The 21,416-nt window shown below is 37.5% G+C and overlaps 1 protein-coding gene and 1 long non-coding RNA gene across 20 annotated transcripts in view; one reads left to right on the top strand and one right to left on the bottom strand.

Moving 5' to 3' along the window:
- The window catches only part of EPS8 (EGFR pathway substrate 8, signaling adaptor), a 171,371-nt gene extending 154,702 nt beyond the window's left edge, over positions 1-16,669 (top strand). For all 19 annotated transcript variants that reach the window (XM_070619197.1, XM_070619204.1, XM_070619190.1 and 16 more), the window contains 4 exons: positions 5,447-5,669; positions 12,113-12,290; positions 13,499-13,628; positions 15,359-16,669. In XM_070619197.1, the coding sequence (XP_070475298.1) occupies positions 5,447-5,669; positions 12,113-12,290; positions 13,499-13,628; positions 15,359-15,472 (645 nt within the window). In that variant the 3' untranslated portion in view covers positions 15,473-16,669. The remainder of the gene's footprint in view (positions 1-5,446; positions 5,670-12,112; positions 12,291-13,498; positions 13,629-15,358) is intronic.
- Positions 16,670-18,072: 1,403 nt separating this feature from the next.
- On the bottom strand, positions 18,073-19,749 carry LOC139083355 (uncharacterized). Its single transcript, XR_011539999.1, has 2 exons — positions 19,441-19,749; positions 18,073-18,557 (listed from the first exon to the last, which is right to left on the bottom strand). It is a non-coding gene; the product is annotated as an uncharacterized lncRNA (long non-coding RNA).
- Between the last annotated feature and the right edge of the window lie 1,667 nt (positions 19,750-21,416).

Genomic DNA, 21,416 nt, shown 5'->3' with positions numbered 1-21,416 from the left:
ATATATCTGAATAATGGCAGACCCTGGGTGAAGGGTGCAAGAGCAGCCCTTGCCTGTTGTTCACACTTTGGGTTAGAGATTCTCTTCTGATGGCAGGGATGCTAGTCCCTGGCACCAGTAGTGAGGGGTAGGTGTTGAATTGCCACCCGCCATCCCTGAGAGTCCAGGCTATTTAATATCCTCACATTTGAAGTGATTTTTAACAACTCTGTAAAAACAGCCATTCCCACCTAATGTGTTTCCCCCGTGGCTTCAGCAAAGATTTAAAAATAAAAGGGAGGGAGGTAATAGAGAATATGTGAAAGATATGGAACTTACAAAAATGTTGGATGAAACCACAGGGAAAAGGAAGTAAATGCTTATGAGAGGTTATGGAGAAATGAAGATAAATAACATATCTTTTGATAAAAATTTTGTTGTAGCACGTTTGAGGGCTTTATAGTATTTTAGCTGGGCAAGAAACGCACATCAGGGTGCTTTCTCCCCATCTGGCATCTACTTGCCACATGAAGTTTCCTGATATTTCTTTTGACTTGATTTCCAGACGTCCAGCACTGTGGCTGTTCATCTACGAGAATTACCCTTTGGCCCATATAGAGTCTCATGTTATATGCCAAGGACGGAAGCCAGACCCTCCCCTGCTATTATGTCTAGTGCACTCAAAGGCTTGACTGAAGAAGTCTTTCATTTATGATTAGTTATTAAGTCTGTGTGCTTATTATTATTATAGATAGTCTTCCTCTACCAAGATGCAAATAATTATGAATGTCTGGTCATTCTGGTCCTTTAAATTCAACAGAGAGTTTCCCATCTTTTCTATTTCCTAGCAAGAGGTACTATGACATTGTGGAAAAAAAAACTGAATCTAGGTATTGGTAGACGAGGATTCTAGTCCTGGTTCTGCCACGAACTAGCTGTGTGACCTTAAAGAAAGCATTTTAGTTTTCTGTACTTGAGTTTACTCAGCTTTGAAATGGAAGGGGACACATTTCGTGATCTCCACAATCCAGTCTAGGTATAAAATTTTGTTATTTTCTATATGCATGTTTAAATAGCCCTAAATTAAAAGTAGAAATATTTTCTACAGGTGACTCCTGAGCCACTAGCACTACTAATTTCAGCCCATGTTAGGAATACTCAGTTTTTCAAGCTCAGTCCAGACATTCAGAGATAACTGGACAGAGAGCGATCGTTTTCCTAAAGATGCCTTCATGTTCATTCCAGCAGACCAACTTCCTGATGATATCCAGTTCTTTAAAATTTACGACATTTTTTGATTTTAGTTTTTTAAGATTAATCTCAGAACTCTATTCATCTATTAATTAGAGGCATGGTTTTTAGATAAGGATGGTTACTTTTTATTCTGCCCCATGTGTTTACATTTTCCCAAATATTTCTTGCAATAATTTGAACAATACCCACTCTCTCTTTATATATATATACATATATATGTATATAAACTACTGTCCCACATTCACATGTGCAGAATGATAAAATTTAAAAACTTTTAAAATTTGAAATAATTTTTAAAATTATAAAATTTTCTGTATTTGTTTAGACTGCTTATTAGTTTATCTCACTAAAACACACCATAATATATATTTCCTTTTGTAAGAAGAAGAATTTGCCTTACATTTAATGAGCTCTAGTTGTGTTCTTTTTAAGCTATAAGAATGAGATGAGCCTATATCTTAATATTTTAAAAACACAATAATATACATATAGTTACTGAAATAGTCTACACTGTTTATACTGTAGTGTGAGTCTATATAATTAGTTTTCCATGGCTAGATAAGAGTGATGGAAATTAATTACATATTTACAAGCTTACAAGCTCCTTCACCGGTTGATTTGTGGGCAGGTAATTTTACTGTCAAAAACTAATTTGCTCATGTTTTTCTGATATTTGATGTAAAGCATAATTGATATTATTTTAGTTCCATCTTCTCTATTAATTTTCTCATTTGATGTGATTTGCTCCATTTTCTAATAGCAATTACTTGGCGAGCTGTCAGAGGTAACCCATATTTGTTCTCTCATGGCACTGCTTTTTAATATAATCTTTTGGATTCAATCTCTGGACTGAATGCCCTCCAAATGTTCCAGCTGTGCCTAGTTTTCATTTGCAGAATTCCAAAGAGACTAAATTTAGAGGAAAAACATGTAGGTTAAATTTTTAAGAACAGTGCAATTTTAATGGCTTTGTTGGGCTTGCTTGCATAATTTCCCCGCTGAAGCAGTATCTTACAAATCAGGAACTTAATCTCTAAATAACTTTCTTTAATCCTTGAGAATTTCTACTCAGCTTTAATGGCTAAAGAAAAGTGACTCATTCCAACTTAATTATCAATAGGAGAGAACATTTTCCATGGGGTCTAGTAATTCTGACTTCTTTCACAGAAAGAGAAAAAGCCAAAAAGAGAAAGAACTTTAAATATATTTGTGGGAGATAAAAGGCAAGGGTTAGGAAGTGACAGTTAGGGTACAAAAGTAGGTCCACAGCAAGGTGACCAGTCATTCCAGTTTGCTCACAACTGAGGGGTTTGGAGGGATTTTCAGTGCTGGAACTGGGAAGTCCTGGGAAACAGGGAGAGTTGGTCAAGATGTCATTATTGGATTTGGAGCTTCAGCACCCTTCGTTTGGGAGAAGAAAGTTCAGGAGTTAGTTCTGCCCTCCAAGACTTTCCATAAGTTGAGGGTGCATTGGAATCATCAATTCTCTACCTTCAACCAAACGTAGCCAAGGGACAGAAATAACGAAGGGAAGAGCTGTAATTGGGTGGTAGGTAAAGGAGAGTGAGGCAGATAGGGAGGGACATAGAAAAGTGTCAAGAGTCAATGCAGATTCTGTTTCCTCCACACCAAGAATGACATCAGTTTCCACGGAAAAGCTGCCTGGATTGCTGTTTCAGACAGGTTGTAATGATTTGAGGAAGGCACTTTCCCCCCTTTCCATTCCAGGGGTGGGAAGCATGAGGCAGCAAGAGAGATCAAGAAAAGGGGACAATATGCAAGTAGATAAAATGTATGACATAATTCATGAAAAATTTTCATATGGTTTCTCTTTACTTTAATCAAGTATATATCTAAGCCTATTATTCTGTTAGGTTATCCTGATAAAGCTGCATTATAGAGCAATGACAGATGAATGAAATGAGGCACAGAAGATTTGGTGCGCCTGTCTTCAGTCTCTAATGTAACAATAACACAACCATACTCAGTTTTTCACATTATTATTTGATGGATAGCAGAACACTAGCTGTTCGTGTTTTTATGAAAGCAGAAAATGTGAGTCATCATGAAATGCAGAGCTGATAGTATTTTTTGTTTGCTTCTTTAAGCTTTAAAAACAGTAAACTGTGACACTTTTGAAATCCTGCTGTGAGAATTCACTAGCCCTTCATGAAATTATGTGCAAAGGACATTCTTTTCAAGGGAACATTGCATATACTTTAATCAGATGGCTTTGGTGTGTGCTAAGTGTTACATTTTGGTGATGTTTGCTGTATTTTGATTGCTTTAAATATTTTATTGGCCCAAATATAGGAACATTGTTTTGTGGGGAATAATAGTAATGATATTAAATGCTAATATATTATTGAATATATCAGAAATGTTTCTAGGTCCTGGATGCTCAAGGGGCAGCTGTCTCTCTTTCTCTCCCGTCTAACTCCGTGGCTCACCCTATGAATCTTAACCCCTTGTTCCTTCCCTTCCTCTCTGCCTCTCCCCTCCCTTTCATCCCGTTCCTTCCCGTATCTGGCAGCCTTATAAAAACTTCTTTCAGTTCCACTTCCATCCCTGCTTTCTGCCCTTCCCACCTTGTCCACCCCACTGGCTGGTGAGTGGTAGCTTTTAAAGAGACAGAAAACATCTAGGGCTCTTTCCCACACTAGTTTCCACAGGTGTTACTCATTTGCTGTGAAGGCCACTATGATGATGGTTGGTGTGCTGTTTTCTGAGTAGTGATTTAATTAAAAAGTGGTATGTCTGTGTGGTGTGTACTTTCATGTTTTTGGTCTCTGTGGAAATTGGGGAGGCCTCTTTTAAAATCAATATTACCTTATATTTGGGCCAATTTAGAAATGAAAAGTAAGTACTGTTCGAACCAAAAGACCAGATTACCAAAAGGCGTACTTTTTGCATTTTATCTGCTAATCCTGAATTGTAGAATAATTAAAATCATGCCAGTGCAGTATCTAAACTTTGCCTAAATTATAAGTCATTGCTCTGTATCTTTGATTCTACCAAAAAAAAAAAAAGAAAGAAAAAGTGCCTTTTGAGAATTTGGAACTTGTTACAATGCAGATATCTAGTAGTTAAAATTATTTTGTTTACAGTTTTAACTATTTGTAGTTTAATACAGAATATGCACAAATACTATTTTGTAATAGCCTAACAATCATGATTAAAAATTACCCAGGGCTGGCCCTGTGGTGTAATGGCTAAGTTCAGTAAGCTCTGCTTTGGCAACCGGGGTCACAGGTTCAGATCCCAGATGCAGACCTACACCACTCATCAGCCATACTGTAATGGTGTCCCATATACAAAATGGAAGAAGATTGGCACAGATGTTAGCTCAGGGCTGATTTTCCTCAAGTGAAAAAAGAGGAAGATTGGCAAAGGATGTTAGCTTAGGGTGAATCTTTCTCAGGAAAAAAAGTTACTGAAAGCTATTGTGTATTCTAGCAAAGTCAAGTCCCCACATGGACTTTTTTCTAACATATTCTTTTGAGTTTAGTCATAAACATTTAAAGACCATACCATTACTGTCACTGCTGTCCACCGCAACATTCCCATTTTAACAGGGAAGATTTCTAATTTTAAGAAATTAGCATTAAGATGATGGCAGAAAGGGTTATAAATTGAAAAAGTTAACATTTTTGAATTACTTGTTTATTTTAAAGCATAGTTCTTTTATCTAGTGAAATGTTGCCCCTCTTCTTGACAAATTACTTGGAAACAGCATAATTAAAAATACGTTTGAATATAGCATACATTTAAAATAAGTAAGTAATGCTTTGTGTTATTGATACTTAGACTTCCAATGCAATTAGAAGTTATTGTTAGTGAAAATTATAAAATAATCATAAATCTTTTGACCTATCCTGGTCTTGTGTGATTCCAAGTTCAAATCTAGTTTTTTTTGACATTTATTACTGTTATTCATCCTACTATTTGCTATTGGTGTATCCTTTTGACTCCTTAATTTACATTTTGATTTTGAACAAATATGTAGAATATTTAAAAGATGATTTTTAATGATCATTATATCATATAGGATTGGAGAGATGTGTGTGTGTGTATACGCACATAAATTTGCTGTGGATTTGCAAGTAAGTTTACAAATAAACTGCCAACAAGGTCCTGTCAAAGTATAATTTGTTTTTTCCTAGCCTAGGTTTATATTTTTACAGTTTCAAATTAATCATTCGTCTTTTTATAGAAACAAAGGATGGAGTATGGTCCAAGACCAACTGATACTCCCTCTGCCCCATCACCTCCTCCAACACCAGCTCCTGTTCCTGTTCCCCTTCCACCTTCCACTCCAGCACCAGTTCCTGTGTCAAAGGTCCCAGCAAATGTAACCCGTCAGAACAGCAACTCCAGTGACAGTGGTTCCAGTATTGTGCGAGATAGCCAGAGACACAAACAACTTCCGGTGGACCGTAAGTTTCCCAGGGAGGCAAAAAATATACAGTTTTTTCTGCAAGTTAAAAGCACTGCTAAGTAAAATGTTGTTTATTATTGATTCTACTGATAATAAATATTCTTTATACTTGCATCATACTTCATGGATTGCAAAGATTTTTCACCTAGTTTCTCATCCTCCAAGTAATCCTGAGAAATAGGAAATTCTCTCTGCTCTCTAATGTGTGTATTTCTACACATATTCCAGCATATTGTGGTGACCGAGTGTAGACCCTGGAACCAGACATACTTGAGTTTGTATGTATAGGGAAACATCACTTACTGGCCATGTGACCTTCAACAATTTAATAATTCTCTCTATACCTCAATATCTGAAAAGTGGGGGAAAATAATAGTGTCTACTTCATGGGATTAGATCAGTCATTCTCAGCCAGGGGTGATCTTACCCTCAGTCCCAGGGACATTTGGTATTGTCTGGAGACATATTTTGATCACAATTGGGTGGATGCTACTGGCATCTAATAGGTAAAAGCTAGAGGTGTTTAGCAATGTCCTACAATGAACAGGACAGCGCCCCGCTAACAACAGAACTATCCGGTCCAAAATGTCAGTGGTGCTAAGGTTGCAAAACCCTGGTTGATTTTGACTAATAGGACACAGTACAAGCAGTCAATAAATACTTGCTGCTGTCATCATCAGTATCATCATCATAGTTTTCCTGGTGCTCTTCCTCATATTTGCTATTCTCCTATACATAAACACAATCACACTAGCTTAGTATAATCAACCTGCCAATAGCAGTTTCAAATTTGCCCTCCAAATTCAGATTTCATGTAATTTTAGACTTTGTATTTTCATTAACTTAAATTTGATTTTTCATATGAATGGTTTTATGAAAACCAGATTTAAAGAAGCTAAAAGAAAATATGTGATGGCCAACTTTGGATTATCCTTCTTAGTACTAGGGAAGAGCAGTGTAGATAATTTGAAAACTAAAAGTAATTCTAAGATAACTTTTATTTTGTTTTACCTAATATGGCTAGTCTGTTTATTCATCAAATTATGTTATTTTTAAGTATTATAAAATTACTTTGCTGTACTTATACTTGGTATCTAAAAATTCTTGGAAAACTAGAGCCAGGAAGATAGTTCCTCAATATGATAAAAGTATATAAAGGGTGTGTATGTGTGTGGGGGTGTGTGTGTGTGTGTGTGTCTGTCTGTCTGTCTGTCTGTATGTAAAGGATATCTTTCATTCTCTCAATATGACCTCTCCTAGGGCCCAATTCTGAATTCTTATATCCATATAAACATACTTTTTTACGTTTAGATGATTTTTAGATGATCAGCATGTTTCCATTTTCTTTCAATACTATCTGTATTGTTGGAAAAGGAATGACTCCTAAATTTGTCTTCTTATCAGATCTCATCTCTGATATCCAGATACATGTATTGAACTATTAACTTTATAGGTGAGACTGGATGCTTGAGATTCAAGTTCAAAACCAAATTTTTGAATCTTTCACTCCCATTTTCACCTTACTGTTTTTATCATTTCAGTAAATCATACTCACATCTTTTCTGTTGTGGTCAGTCTTGATAAATGAAAATATTTAAAAAAAGAAGACACAGAAACTATTGCTATTTAAATGTCCTAGAAATTCTGGTTAAATGCATAAGTGCAAGTCTACTTTTATACATTACTTACTGTCCTGAAGTGTGGCCAATTTAAATCACCTTCTTATCCAGATCTTGACCTTACCAAAAGAACCAGTGGAAAAATGAAGTTTGCGAAAAATTAACAACTCTTTCTGTGTAGCAAAAACAGTTGTATGTGTGTGTTTAATAATGCGTGTGTGTGTTTAAATATAGTATGCTACTAAATTTTTAAAAATATTTGTGTATATTTTTAAAAGATACTTTTATTTTTTTCAACGACACTAAAGACTTAGTTTTGAGAAGAGAAAGTTCTATAAATGTTTTTACTGATTTCCCTAAGGAAAATTTTCCCCCTAGAAATGACTGTTCTTTCTTCATTCTTGCCACAAGTTTATAACATGTCCCTCCTTCAATACGTCAGCACAGTAATCTTTGACACTGTGGCACTCTTTTTCCAGGCCTAGGATCAGAGTTCATAGGCATCCAGCCCCCATTCGGAACATATCTGTGGGTTGGAACAGCTTGTTCTTTGTCCTAGGCTAAGGAACTAAGAATAACCTAATGGGAAAGAGGCATAGTTAGAATATTTTAAAGACACAGAACTCTCCTGATAATTGTGACTCATCATTTTCAAGTCTGTTTTTCATAAGTAAAATGGTGACATTAGTGTATAAAACATAAACGTCTCTCCCCAAATTAACACATGTACTTGTTTCCTTAAAATAATAAAATTTTGCATTTACTTAAAGTTCCTTTTAAAGATATTTCAGAAATATACTTTGATGTTAAATAAATATATTTCTTTTTATAAAACAAGTATTTTCTTTCTTAAATTAATTTTTTATGGAGGTAACATTGGTTTATGACAAATATTTTCTTGATAGCTTTTTCTTGAGCACTTTTTTGGAGAACTTTTTTTCTGAATGAATGTTGGGGCTTCTCAACAGTCTTTTAGAACCAAAATAGACGTGTTTCTTTATTGATAGCCAGATTTCTTTTAAAATATACCTATTATGCTACCTACATTCTCTGCTTACTGCCTAGACTTATGATAAAAATAAAATGGAAAGCACTGTAAAGTGAATACTCACTCATAAAAATGTTACCAGAGAGCCCTGAACAAGGGAAAAAAGTTGATATGCCTGTTTTTAAATTGTAGCAAGTAGCAAGAGCCAGACAGACTCCTTTTGCTGCGTGTAACTGTGCGTGGTCTATTCAGACTGGCTGCTTGGAGCCATGTGTCATATAAGCTATTCAAACTGACTTGTCGCAGAATTCGGAAAGCTTCTCCTCTTGTCACTTTTGAAGATACCAATGCTTTAGTTGTTTTGCATTTCTTCCATTTCCTTTGAAATGTTAGTCCTTTTATCTGAGTTGAATCTTTTGTAATCTGAAGTGCCATTTTAGAAAGAGGTGTAAAGTTAGTCTGGTTTGTTGTTGCGGCTAGAACATTGCAAATGGAAACCAAAAGCCAGGAGCACATTAGAAGAGGTTTTTGTATTCTCTGGAAGAAGATTATGCTGGACTAGAGATGATCATGCAGTGGCTGAGTCAGTAGATGAGAAGATAAATCTTTTAGTGTGGTGATACTTTTTCTTTTGTATTCCTTTGAGATGTACTCATATGCTATATGGCAGTCTGACGTAGTGATTTAAAAGAGTTAACTAATGAAATGCATATAGTGTATTACTTAAATTTCATAATCAATAATATTCCCTCTCACTCTCTCTAGCCCCCTCATTCTTTCTCCCTCCCACTCTCCCACCCCTCATCCCTCCCTTACTTTTTCCTATTTCTCTTTCTTTTGACTTCTTCAAAAGGTCTCCTGAACACTGAGGCATTAGAAAAAATTATACTGAATTAACACGATCTGATTATTTCACACTTTCACTTATTTCCCAGAAGTACCAAAGGCTTTCAAAAACACTCTTCCTGAAAAAGAAAGATCATGGAACAATGGTCACAAAAAGCTCCATTAGTGACCAGATCATCGCCACTGGTCAAGTTAATTAGTAATTCGATTACTATATAGTTCTTTTTACTTAATCCTTGAAGGTGATACACAAATAATGTGTCTGTGTCTGTGTGTGTACGTATATATATATTTTAAATATACAAACACATTATTCCCTTTCACATACATTCATTTCTTTCCCATTTTTCTCATAAAGGTATGTGCATCTTTCCCATAAGCATAAAATGGATAGGGGAGAAAGGATACTGGACAAGTTAATCAAAGGTAGTTTTAATGACTTTAGTCATAAAACAGCTGTGAGCTCAAAGTGAGAAAACGTAGTTCTAGCTAAATTCTACTATTAATTAACAAGGTGATTTTGACAGATCATGTCTCCTCTTTTGGCCTCCATTTTCTTACCTAGTTATTTTAGGGATTGGTACATGGTGCTTTCAAAGTCTGTCTTAGTGAAAAACTCAGAATGCCTCATTCATTCATTTATTCAATGAATAGTAATTGAATCCCTAGACTGTTTCAGGTGTTTAAGGTAAAGCAAACAAAGCAGGTAGAAATCCCTTTTCTCCTCAGGCATATACTTGAATGAAAGCAGATAAATAAAAATTAAGTTGGTAAAGAATATTAGAAGGAATTAGGTAGTTTGGAGAATAATAAAGCCATGTTGTGGAGGGGAGGATAGTAATTTTAAATAGGGGAAATCTAAAGGAGAAGAAGAGTGAACGATGTGGATATGTGGAGGGAGACATTCCAGGCAAAGGCTCTTCAATTTGAAGAGCACCAAGGAAGCCACTGTGAACTAGACTAGAGGGATCCGGGAGAGCAGTGGAGTTGCTCAGAGAGGTGGAGGTCATCTAAGGCCTTTTACTGGGAGGAACTTGGATCCTGTGGGAAGGTTTTGAGCAGAAGAGTTGCACTTTCTGACTTACGTTTGAAAAGGATCTCTTGAGCTGTCGTATTGAGAAAAGAATGAAGAGCAGGGTGGAGGAGTGGAGAGTAGAAGCAGGGAGACGTGTGAATAGGCTGGTGGCTCAGACCAAGCTGCTAACAGAAAAATGGAATGAAGTGGTTGGATTTTTGGTATGTTTTGATGATAAGACTAACAGGATTTGCTGATGAATTGGATGTAATCTAGGACAAAGGGGAATCAAGCATAGCTCCATGGTGTTTTGCCAGGAGAACTGGAAAAACAGAATTACCACTAAGTTGGGAAATCTAGCATAGAAGCAAGCTTCAGGAAGAAGATAAGCAGTTCAGATTGAGACATATTCTATTTGAGATACCTGATAGACCTCCAAATGAATATATCAAGTAGACAGTTACATATATAGGTCTAGAGTTCTGAGGAGCAGTCTGGACTGGAGAAATAATGTTGGTAGTCATCAGCTTTTCAATGGCATTTAAAGCCATGAGACCAATGATCATTGATGGAGTGAGTGCAGGCAGAGAAGAGATCCAAGGAATATGCCTGGAGCACTATGAGAAGATTCAGAAAAGGTTACTGAGAAGGAGAGGGCATTGAGACAGAAGAGTGTGGTGTCCCTGAGGCCACAAGGCACAAAGGGTTTCTAGGAGGGATAGCCTTCTTCGCATGTTGCCGATAGGTTGAATGAGACAATGACTGGGAATTGACCATAGGAGTTTAGCAAAATGTAGTGGAGGGATGGGGCCAAAAGCCTGATTGAAATGAATTTAAGAGAGAATCAGAGAGTGGGAATTGGAATCAGCTAGCATAGACAGCTTTCACAGGGTTTCACTGAAAGGGGAGCAGATAAATGGGCAGTAGCTGGGAGGAGCTGTGGAGTCAAAAAAGGGCTTATTTAAAGGTGAGAGAAATAATAAAATAATAGCATGTTTGTATGCCAATGAAATGATTCAGTAAAAGAGGAAAACTGATAACATACGATAAGTAGGGGAGAAATTACTGTGAAAGTATTTAAATAGACAGAGAACATGGCGTCTAGTGCAAAGGTGAAGCATGGAAACAGGTCATCTCTAATGTATTAGGAAGGCTGGAAGGCAGAGAGTACGGGGAAAGTGAGGAGAACTGTTAGGGGAGCTCATGGAGGCTCTCTTCTAATTTCTTTATTTTATTCAGAAATTCGGAAAGTAAGATCATCAGCTCAGGGTAAGGATTGAGGAATAGGCATTGGAGGTTTGCAAAGAAAGAAGATATTAAATACTTGTATAGGAAAGTGGGCAGTTATATGGTCTAGGGCAAGATTTCTCAACCCGAGTCCTGTTGACATTTGGGGCCGGATAATTCTCTGTTGTAGGAGACAGACCTGTGTGTTGTAGAATATTTTGTGCATCCCAGGCATCTACCCACTACAGGATAGCAGCATCCTTCTCCCTCCACCCCCACACCCTGCCAAGTCGTGACATCAAAAAGTGTCTCCAGCCATTACCAGATGACCCCTGAAGTCAAAATTTCCCCCAGTGGAGAACCAGTGGCCTAAGGAAATGTAGTATGCTTGTCAGGGAGCGTTCACAGCCCAGTTGAGGTTCCCATTCATGAATTTAACATGAGATCATTCAGCATTGTTGTGTTGTCTTCAGTGTGCAGGTGCAGGCACAGAAGAAGCAGAAAGTTAGATCTAACAGGGTTGGGGTTTTGCCAGATGAGCACAATGAAGAGAGAGAAGAGCCAGGGAGTGATTTTAATAATTGATCATGGAATTTATATTGGATGAGGATGAAAGTGAGGAAAGGTGGTGGGAACACTCGATTGTAAGTCCTGTTGGGATCAGAGGATTATTGGCTTTGGGGTTCTAGAGAAAGTGACATATGTTAGAGATTTTCAAAAATAACCTACTCCATGTTGGTGTCTAGGAAGGAAATCTCAGATGGAGGAAGTGCAGGATGAGCTCATCCACAGACTGACCATTGGTCGGAGTGCTCAGAAGAAGTTCCCCGTGCCACGGCAGAATGTGCCAGCTGTCAATATCACTTATGACTCCACACCAGAGGATGTGAAGACGTGGTTACAGTCAAAGGGGTTCAACCCTGTGTAAGTCTTTCTGGGAATATGTTATAATTCTGTGTGTAAAACATGCATTGTTTTCTATTTGGTCACTAAGAAGTTACAAATGATTCTTAGAAAATATAAGAGCCCAGGGGCCGGCCTGGTGGCATAGCAGTTAAGTTAGCAAACTCCGCTTAGGCAGCCTGGGGTTCACTAGTTCCAATCCTAGGCACAGACCTACACAGCACTCATCAAGCCATGCTTCGGTGGCATCCCACACAGAAAAACTAGAAGGACTTACAACTAGGGTATACAACTATGTACTGGGGCTTTGGGGAGAAAAATCAAAAAGAAGATAGGCAACAGATGTTAGCTGAGGGCCAATCTTCCCCACCAAAAGAAAAAAAGAACCTATAAGAGCCCAACCAGCATTCGTTTGTGCTTGGGAAATGGCTATCACTATTTTCACTAAAAAGGAATTAGGAGAAGCAGAAGTGACTATCAATTGATGGCACCTCATTTTCCAGGGGGTCGTGTCTGTTCATCATTGGTCCCTAAAGCAAACTGTCAGCAGCTTCGCAGCCTGGTAGCTTGCTTGCTTCCTCATCAGGTGACCCGGGGTAGCAGTATGGTCTTAGCTAGACTCCTCAGACCATATAGGACATATAGCAGAATCTTTCCTTCTGCTGCCCAATCTAGATTCTCAGGCAAATAAAAAATAGATAACATTACCTATCATAGATTATAATCTAATAGAGCTTTTCCTTTAGTAAACCCACAGTAAAGATTCTATTTATGTATAATCTAAAAATTTGTAAACATTTTTTTGTATTTGATACAATGAATTATTTGAATAATACATATTCAAGAGAACTTGACATATTATAAACTCACTTACCCAGCAGGACTGAAAAATGAGGTACACTGGTTAGGCAATTGCCTGGTTACTAGAAAGTTATCTATTCCTTCTATGAAACACCAAATTTCAAAGAATTGGTACACAACAGTAATGATACTAAACCCAATTGGCTCATTTTTGATCTTCATAATCAGTCATCTTCTATAGCCTCAAAGTCATCATCATACAAGTCCCTTGTCATTGCCCTAAGTACTGTAGTATCGTTTTAAGAGTTCCAGTGTATGGAGCACCTAGAAAAAAAGAGGTTATAGCAGGACTGTGAATTTTTCTCTTCTGTTTATTCTAGATGCTCTTTTTAATGCTCTGTTTCTTTTTCCTTCTTTTGTTTTTTCAGGACTGTCAATAGTCTTGGAGTATTAAATGGTGCACAACTTTTCTCTCTCAATAAAGACGAACTGAAGACAGTCTGCCCTGAAGGGGCTAGAGTCTTTAGTCAAATCACCGTACAAAAGGCTGCATTGGAGGTATGACTTGTCAGCCTAGGGTTGTGTTTTTCTTCATTAGTTGAGAGTGTAGACTGCAAATTGAAAGCTCTGGAGACAAGTGTTTATGTCCGTATTGGTGAATTTCCCTTTCATACGAGCTGAATTAAGTTTGACTCAGCTTTTGTCATTTGTCCCTGAAGACCATCAATGACCATTTGCATGGACATTAATTTGTTATAAATGCTCATGTAACACGGAGCTTGAGCTTCATACACTTTTGGACATTTAATAAAAACCCTAATGTTCTTGTTTTATATGCGTTGACTACTTCTGTAAGAATTTTATTTTTGATACAGTAATGGACATTCACTTCTGAGTGAATCATTGCCTTAGGAGGCCAGAATTCTTTTGCCTGTCCTTAATATTTAGTGGGAGATTCTAATAGGTTAGAGGGTATAAGGTCTTAAAACCCTGGCTCTTTGTCTTAGGCCTGGTTACGCATCTAAACAATCAGAGGAAAAATATTAGGTAAGGATCATCAAAAATAGGGAGCCCTGAAGAGGAATTATGTAGTCATAGTTGTGTGTATGAAAGCAGGAGAGTAAGTGTTTTCTAGATTGGAGATACTTAAGCTTCCACTATCCTGATCTACTTGAAATGGGCTGTGTAAGTGGTAGTTTCCAACTGTTACATCTCACAGCTCTTAATAGCTTTCATGAAAATTATACTTGGACTCAAATGAAAGGGTAAAGGCTTTGGTGTGAAATTGATACATAATTATCTCTAGCAGGTATATTATATAAATTCAGCAGTTAACTCAGTAAAATAGCTTCATGCATACAACCCCATAACTATTCTCAGTCAGGAGAAGTTATATTTCCCTTGGAAATTTGTCCTACAACATTGGTCTTGGGGATTCTATATTAGGTTTTCTGTATATTGAATGTGAATAAGGATTATATCTTTTCTGAGGCAGTTTTGTTACCATTACGCATTCTAATTTTAGTGAGGGTATATAGATTACTTCTTAAGGATATGATAGAAAGTTCTATATTCTTAACATTTTTGAATTCCTTCGGTCCAGACTCCCCATTATTGTCATTTGCCCTCACCACCCACTTCCTCCGGATCTCTTGCTCCTGTTCCTCTGGATATGAACTGAGGCAGAGACTTACTGCCTGAGATTCTTCGTCTTCCTCAGCCACCTTCCCACCACATCCTTCTCTTGCATCTAGTTCATCTTTGAGATGATTCACCTGTGTTCCCAGAGATTCCCGTTGATGAGAGTGGACTAAGGAGGCTGCACAGGGATTATAGGCAGAGCTTGGAAAGGAGAAAAGCCAACATGATATCAGAGGATCAGAACTGTATGAGCTAAACTTGGTGTATTCTGAGCCCAGTGTTTGGGCCTGATTTAGAATCCCCTAAAGGCAGATAAGTTATCTTGCTTGACTAAAGAGGGTCCTTTGATAATTTACCATCTTATTATGCTTATTATACACATATCTTCTTTCACCCAGGGAGTCTAGAGCATTCCATTTGCATTACTGTTTTATCTTTATCATGTTTAAATGGAAGGCCTGGTGAATGAATTACCTTAAGATACTTTACAAATGAAAAGATTATTAATGTGATACGTTAGTGAAGTCTAGAAGCATCAGTTTTTAGGTATAAGAACACAAAGGATGTTTACCCTGAGCCGTTTCATTCCATGACTTGCAGCTGCACAAACCAGTAACCATCTCATCTGAACCATGTTTATTTTTCAGGACAGCAGTGGCAGCTCCGAGTTGCAAGAAATCATGCGAAGACGACAGGAAAAAATCAGTGCCGCTGCTAGCGATTCAGGAGTGGAATCTTTTGATGAGGGAAGCAGTCACTAATTTGTTTATTTGTTTGTTTTTAAACTCCATTATTCTTGGCATTATTCCAACGTGCTTTGTTTTAAGAAGCCATGAAGGGAATGTGAGATTCTTATTTCTTGGGATACTTAACTTATTGCCATAAAAAAAACAATGCAAACATAAGTCAGCAGAGGACTTGCTTCTGGGCCCATTATTTTTATTAAAACTGAAAAATTTTAAAGAGAATCTTTTGACCTTGGGAAATATTTTGCCTACTTTACCAAGGTGAAGTTTCGTCTATTGGATTAAATATTTCATTTCCATCTCAATGCATAATCAGGCATTTTTTGACAGTGGTAAATTTATTTGTTGCAACGAAACAAAGATATTGCCCATGTTTATGGCAACAAAGCAAAGATATTGCCCATGACTTAAAATCTCAACAATTTCAGTTTTGCCTGTGATGATGGTGTCTGTCCTTCAGGGTGTAGCTTCCTTTAGGCTGCCTCTGCTTACTTAGATTGCTTCTTTGACATACTCAATGATGGAATATTTAGATTTATTTAAAGTTCTTAATGCCAACAGCTTAAAAATTTTAAACATTTAATGAACTGTAAAATACAACAAGGCCTTGGATGTGGAAATATAAACCTAGGGAGCATTCCCAAGACATTTTATTTGTCGTGGCTCTGTTGATCACAATTCCTTGTATAGCTTGTATTTTGATTTAGTTTATATTCTGCTTATTATCTATGCTGTGTTCTTATATATGAGAAAGCACAAGTGGAAAAGAGGTCATATACATTCAAAATCTGTCACAGGAAGTAGCCTGCATTGGTGTGCGTTACAGTATTTTGCTTAATGAAGGCCTCAGTTCTGAATATTGATATAAGTAGTTAAAAGGAAATTGAGACCATTTTATGTGTTTATCTGTGTCAAGTTTTTCTGGTAATAAGAAACACTTAATTTACACATATTTTAATCCTGTGAAAGATTCTAGATAGAGAAAAGAAAGATACTTAACCTTCAACAAATGTTATTTTTGGAAACACGACTTTTGTCATTAAATGTTATATTATTTCACATATATAAAGCAGATGTTATGTAAGAATGTTGTATATTTTAACATAAATCCATTTAGAGAGATTATCTAGATTCATTAATTTTCATAGTGCCTTTTTCACATGAGTCAGCTGGAAAGTCTGCAATAAACAGTATTTGCTGTATGTTAATAAATGGCTTCCGTCTCATTGGCATAAAGGATCTCTGGTATGTAGACTGGGGATCAGGGTTGAGTGGAATGGGAAAAACAGAGGCCCACTCCTTTTTTTTCCTTTAACTGATTTCCAGTGTATTACTGAGTGGGTAGAAACCACTCTGGAATACTTTCTTCAGTTGTTTCTCTTCTTTCCACCTCTCTTATTTCATCATCTTTTCCTTCTACCATCTGGTCACAGCAGTAAAAACAAATTTACACAGCACTTGTGATTACTAAGTGCTTCCACATAGCTGCTTTATTAGATGTCTACAGTAAATCTCTGAGTTGTATTTTACTGATGAGGAGACTTAGCTTTTTAGAGGCTGACTTTCCCCAAAGCATGAGGGATGTGGGGTCTCTTGTCTTCCATGTCTCAGTCTCTCTGTAACATTGCCCCGTGGACAAAGTGAAGCAAACATGAGAGTGATAAAGAACTACTGTAGATCTTTTCCATTTCATAACCTCTGACACACATTTAGAACTTAGCCATTATTGAAAACCTCTGAAAACGTAGGGATAAGACAAAAGAAAATAAGATAGAAAAGTTAGAATAACCCATGTGTAATGTAGCATTTCTGATATTTTAAAAATTGATATAATTTGTAAGTGTATCTTTATGCTATAAAATTCCAAAGGAAATATCACAGAGATAGTAATTGCAGGAAGCAGTTACCTCCCTAAGAGCTATGGGGACAGAGAGAAGTGTTGGGATGAACAGAATTGAAAAGCTTGAGGGAGACTTACTACAGAATTTGGATCCAGGCATTTGAGGAGTTTGGTCACTGGTACCTAGGAGTTGGAGGAAAGACCCCACAGCTCGTAAACAAACCTCTGAGAAGGGGGCACTGCCTAGCTGGTGCTGTGGCCAGGAATTCAGAAAAGAATTCAGCTAAGAAAACAGTTCAGCAAATCCATGGAGCTGAGACTCAGATCTCTGAGGAGAGCATGCCAGCCAGCTGGTACTCGAATTTCTGAGAGGACACAGGCTGCTTCCAGGAGTGTGGGGAAACACAAATGGGTCACAGGAACCTACTGGGAATCAGTTCCTACTTATAGAGTGAAGAACCATTATTAGGGTGAAGCTGACAGAAACAGGAAGTAAAACAGGAGAAAGCAAGTCCCTTCTCTCCCCCTAGCTTTCTGTCTCCTTGTAGCACACTCTTGGGGCAGAATCTTTTGGACACCCACCTGGCAAAGCCCCAAATCAAAAAGATGAAAATAAAGTAATGGGTTTGAAACTGAGAGAATAGCTCAATAACTAACCCATTCCAACTCTGGCTACTTAGCTACTATACTTACTCTTCTATACATATTTGAAATTCCATACCACAATAAAAAATGTTTATGCTTTTAGCTAACAAAATGCAATCATCTTTCTCTGTTAATTATACAGCATTTAATATAAAGAATTGGTTAAACAGGCAAAAAGAGAACACTGAACCATCACGGAAGTAGTAATAATAGGAAGCAGCTCCCACACCTTGGGCTAGGGGAGCAAAGAAGGTTTGGAGTTACCAGCATTTGGAAGCCTGGAGGAAGGGTCCTAAAAAGCTTGGACCACACCCTTGAAGAGGAGGCACTGTCTGGTGTTGGTGCTGATCCCTCAGGAGCACAGAGGAGAGATCCCCTATAAAGCTGAGACAGAGAGCCTGAAGAGAGGATTCTGAACAGTCGATGCTGGTTCCTCTGAGGGCATGAATGATGTTGGTTTTGAAAATGTAGGGGAAAAAACTAGAAACCAGAGTCACCTTCTGCTGCTGCCAAAGTGGAGATCTCTTCACTGGTGTTAAGCCACTTGATTGCGGTGTGGTCTTCGTATAGTTTTCTTCTTATTTCTTGTTCTTGGTATTCATTGAGTTTCTGGAACTGTGGGATTATAGTTTTTATTAAATTTGGTACCATTTCAGCCATTATTACTTCATTTTTTTCTGTTCCTTCCTTGGGAAACGCCAATGTCCTATGTATTAGGCCATTTGAAGTTTTCCCAAGCTCACTGATGCTCTGTTAATTTTTTACCCAATCTTTTTTTCTCTCTATTTCATTTTGGGTAGTTTCCATTGCTGTCTTCAAGTTCACTACTTTTTCTTCTGCGATTTCTAATCTGCTTTTAATCTCTACCATGATATTTTTCATCTCAGACCTTAGAGTTTACATCTCTGGAAGTTTGACTTTTTTAACATCTTCCATGTTTCTATTTAACTTGCTCAGTATTTCTTCAACTTTATCAGTCATATGGAATACAGTTAAAATATCTATATTAATGTTTGTTTATTAATTCTTTCATCTTCATAACTTCTAGGTTAGTTTCATTGATTTTGTTTTTTCAGTATGGGTTTTATTTTGTTGCTTCTTTGTATGTCTGGTAATTTTTAATTGGATAGAAGACATTGTGAATTTTACCTTGTTAGGTGCTGGACACTTTTGTATTCCTATGTCATTGTGCTTTGTTTTGGGGTGCTGTTAAGTTACTTGGAAAGAATTTGATCCTTTCGGATCTTGCCTTTAAGCTTTGCAGGTGGAACCAGCATAGCACTTACATTAGAGCTAATTTTGTCCCTCTGTTGAGGCAAACCCCTTCTGAATATCCAACCTGTTGTTCCATGGATTATGTTTTCCATTCTGCCAGGTGGTAATAAGAACTATTCCTGGCCCTATGTGAGCTCTGAGAATTGTTCCTCTAATCCTTTCCGGTGGTTCTTTCCTCAGCCTTGTCCAGTTTTCTCATACACATGCACTGATCCATACTCACCATAAGACTCCGTGGGGACCCTATGCAGATCTCCCAAGCTTGCTCTTCGTGCAGCTCTCTCCTCTCTATTACTCTCTGCTGTGAACTTTAGCTCCCTTGCCCTTACCACACTCTAAGCTTTGTGTCCTCAACTCAAGGAGTCTTGATATCATCCCAAAGATCCCTGAATCTCTGTTAATATTTTAAAAATCTTTTCCCCCATTCTTCAGATTGGAAAATTTATGTTAATATGTCTTCAGTTTCACCAGCCCTTTTCTCCCCCTCCTGTGATCTGTTTTCTACTATGCTGTTAAGTCAACCCAGAGAATTTTTCTTTTCATTTACTGTATTTTCTAAGTTCTAGAATTTACATTTAGTTCTTTTACATAGCTTCTATTTCTCTGTTGAGACTTTCTGTTCACTCATTAAAATAAGATTTCCCTTTGGTTCTTTGAACAACTTTCTTTTATTTCTATAGTACATAAAGGCTAAATCCAACATTTGGGCCATCTCAGGCTTAGCTTCTATTGATTGCTTTTTTTCTCTCCCACTAGTGGTCCTATTTTCCTCTTTCTTTGCATATGTATTAATTTTTTATTATATGCTTGACTTTGTGGATGATACGTTTTAGATACTTTAGAATATGTTATCTTCCTTTGAAGACATTCATCCTTGTTCTAGCAAGCAATTCTATACTGGCTGATCACTTTGAATTTGTATAGCTTTGGTTTTATTCTTTGTTAGGATGGATCATGGCAAGCTTAATGTACTTTACAGGGTCTTCTTACTTGATAGGACTCTGCCTACGAACTCTCTCTCCTCTGAAAATCTTGTCAGAGCTTGCTTTTAGGCTTTGTCTGTACCTGTCAAGAGTAGCTTTTACTGTGAAGTCCTTATTTCTAAGGCATACCCCTTTTTTGGACAAATTACCAGGATTTTTGTGTCTCAGCTGGGTGCCCAAGGTATTAGAAGGTGTTAAACAGGTCTCTTCACTTTTGCTGCACTGGACTTCTAATGTCCCCCTGCACAGCTACCAGTAGCTTGTAGCAGTCTCACCTTGTAGCAGTCACTCTGTGGTAAGCATTGGGTGATGTTGCCTTATGTAAACTGAGTGGATTCACTTATGGATTTCTGTGGCCATTCTGCACAAATTCCTCCACTCTGGTGGCTTTCTTTAGAAATTCCAGCCATTTCCAGTGCCCTGAACTCTGATCTTTGCCTCCTTAGCTCAGCTGGACTAACTTGCTCTGTTTGGCTCCTGGCTCACTGCACTGCCATTGGAGAATTGTCCCCAAGTAAAGAGCCAGTGGGTTTCCTTATCCCAAAGATTGCAGTCTTGTACTGCTTATCAAACATGACCACTGAATTTTATCTCTTTCCCTTCCCCCACTTAAGAGGCACTCCAGTCACTTAAAAGTCTTCCTTTCATACTTTTTCCTAAGAAAATTTATAGAAAGATTTGAGATTCACTTGTTTTCTCCAATTAAATTGAAGAGGCTGCATTGGGGGTTGGATGGACATCTCACTAGGACTGAATCTTCTCACTCTCTTCGCAGTGCTTACATAAGGAGGCTGGAACAATACTAAAAGTCGTACAAACTCAATAAAGAGGTTTATATAAAGACTGCTTGTTTATGAGTAGAAGACAATGTTCGTTCAATAAACATTTCAAGTGTCTACTTTAAGAATTGGATATTCAAAGAGAATCCTAGATGTATCCTCTGCCATCCAGGAACGTCCAATGTAAAGAACGGTTTGCAGCTTGCCTCATTTATCCCTAGAGCTAGTCTTATTGATCTCCTGGGGCAAAATTATACCCCAAAACCCGCGGTGCTGCTTTCCCAGAGGCTTTGATTTTATACCGTGACATTTAGTTTTTCCCAAAGGGCATCCCTTTAACTTAGTCTAGTTAGAGATCTGTGTAAAGTTGTGTAAAGGGCCCCTAGCAATGAATTGAGAGGTGAAGGTAGTTACCATTCTACCACCCTTCCTTAGAT

Source organism: Equus przewalskii, chromosome 5 (assembly GCF_037783145.1).
Source record: "Equus przewalskii isolate Varuska chromosome 5, EquPr2, whole genome shotgun sequence".
Classification (NCBI taxonomy): domain Eukaryota; kingdom Metazoa; phylum Chordata; class Mammalia; order Perissodactyla; family Equidae; genus Equus; species Equus przewalskii.
Note: the sequence above shows the minus strand (reverse complement) of the source record. Positions and strands in the feature narration are given on the sequence as shown.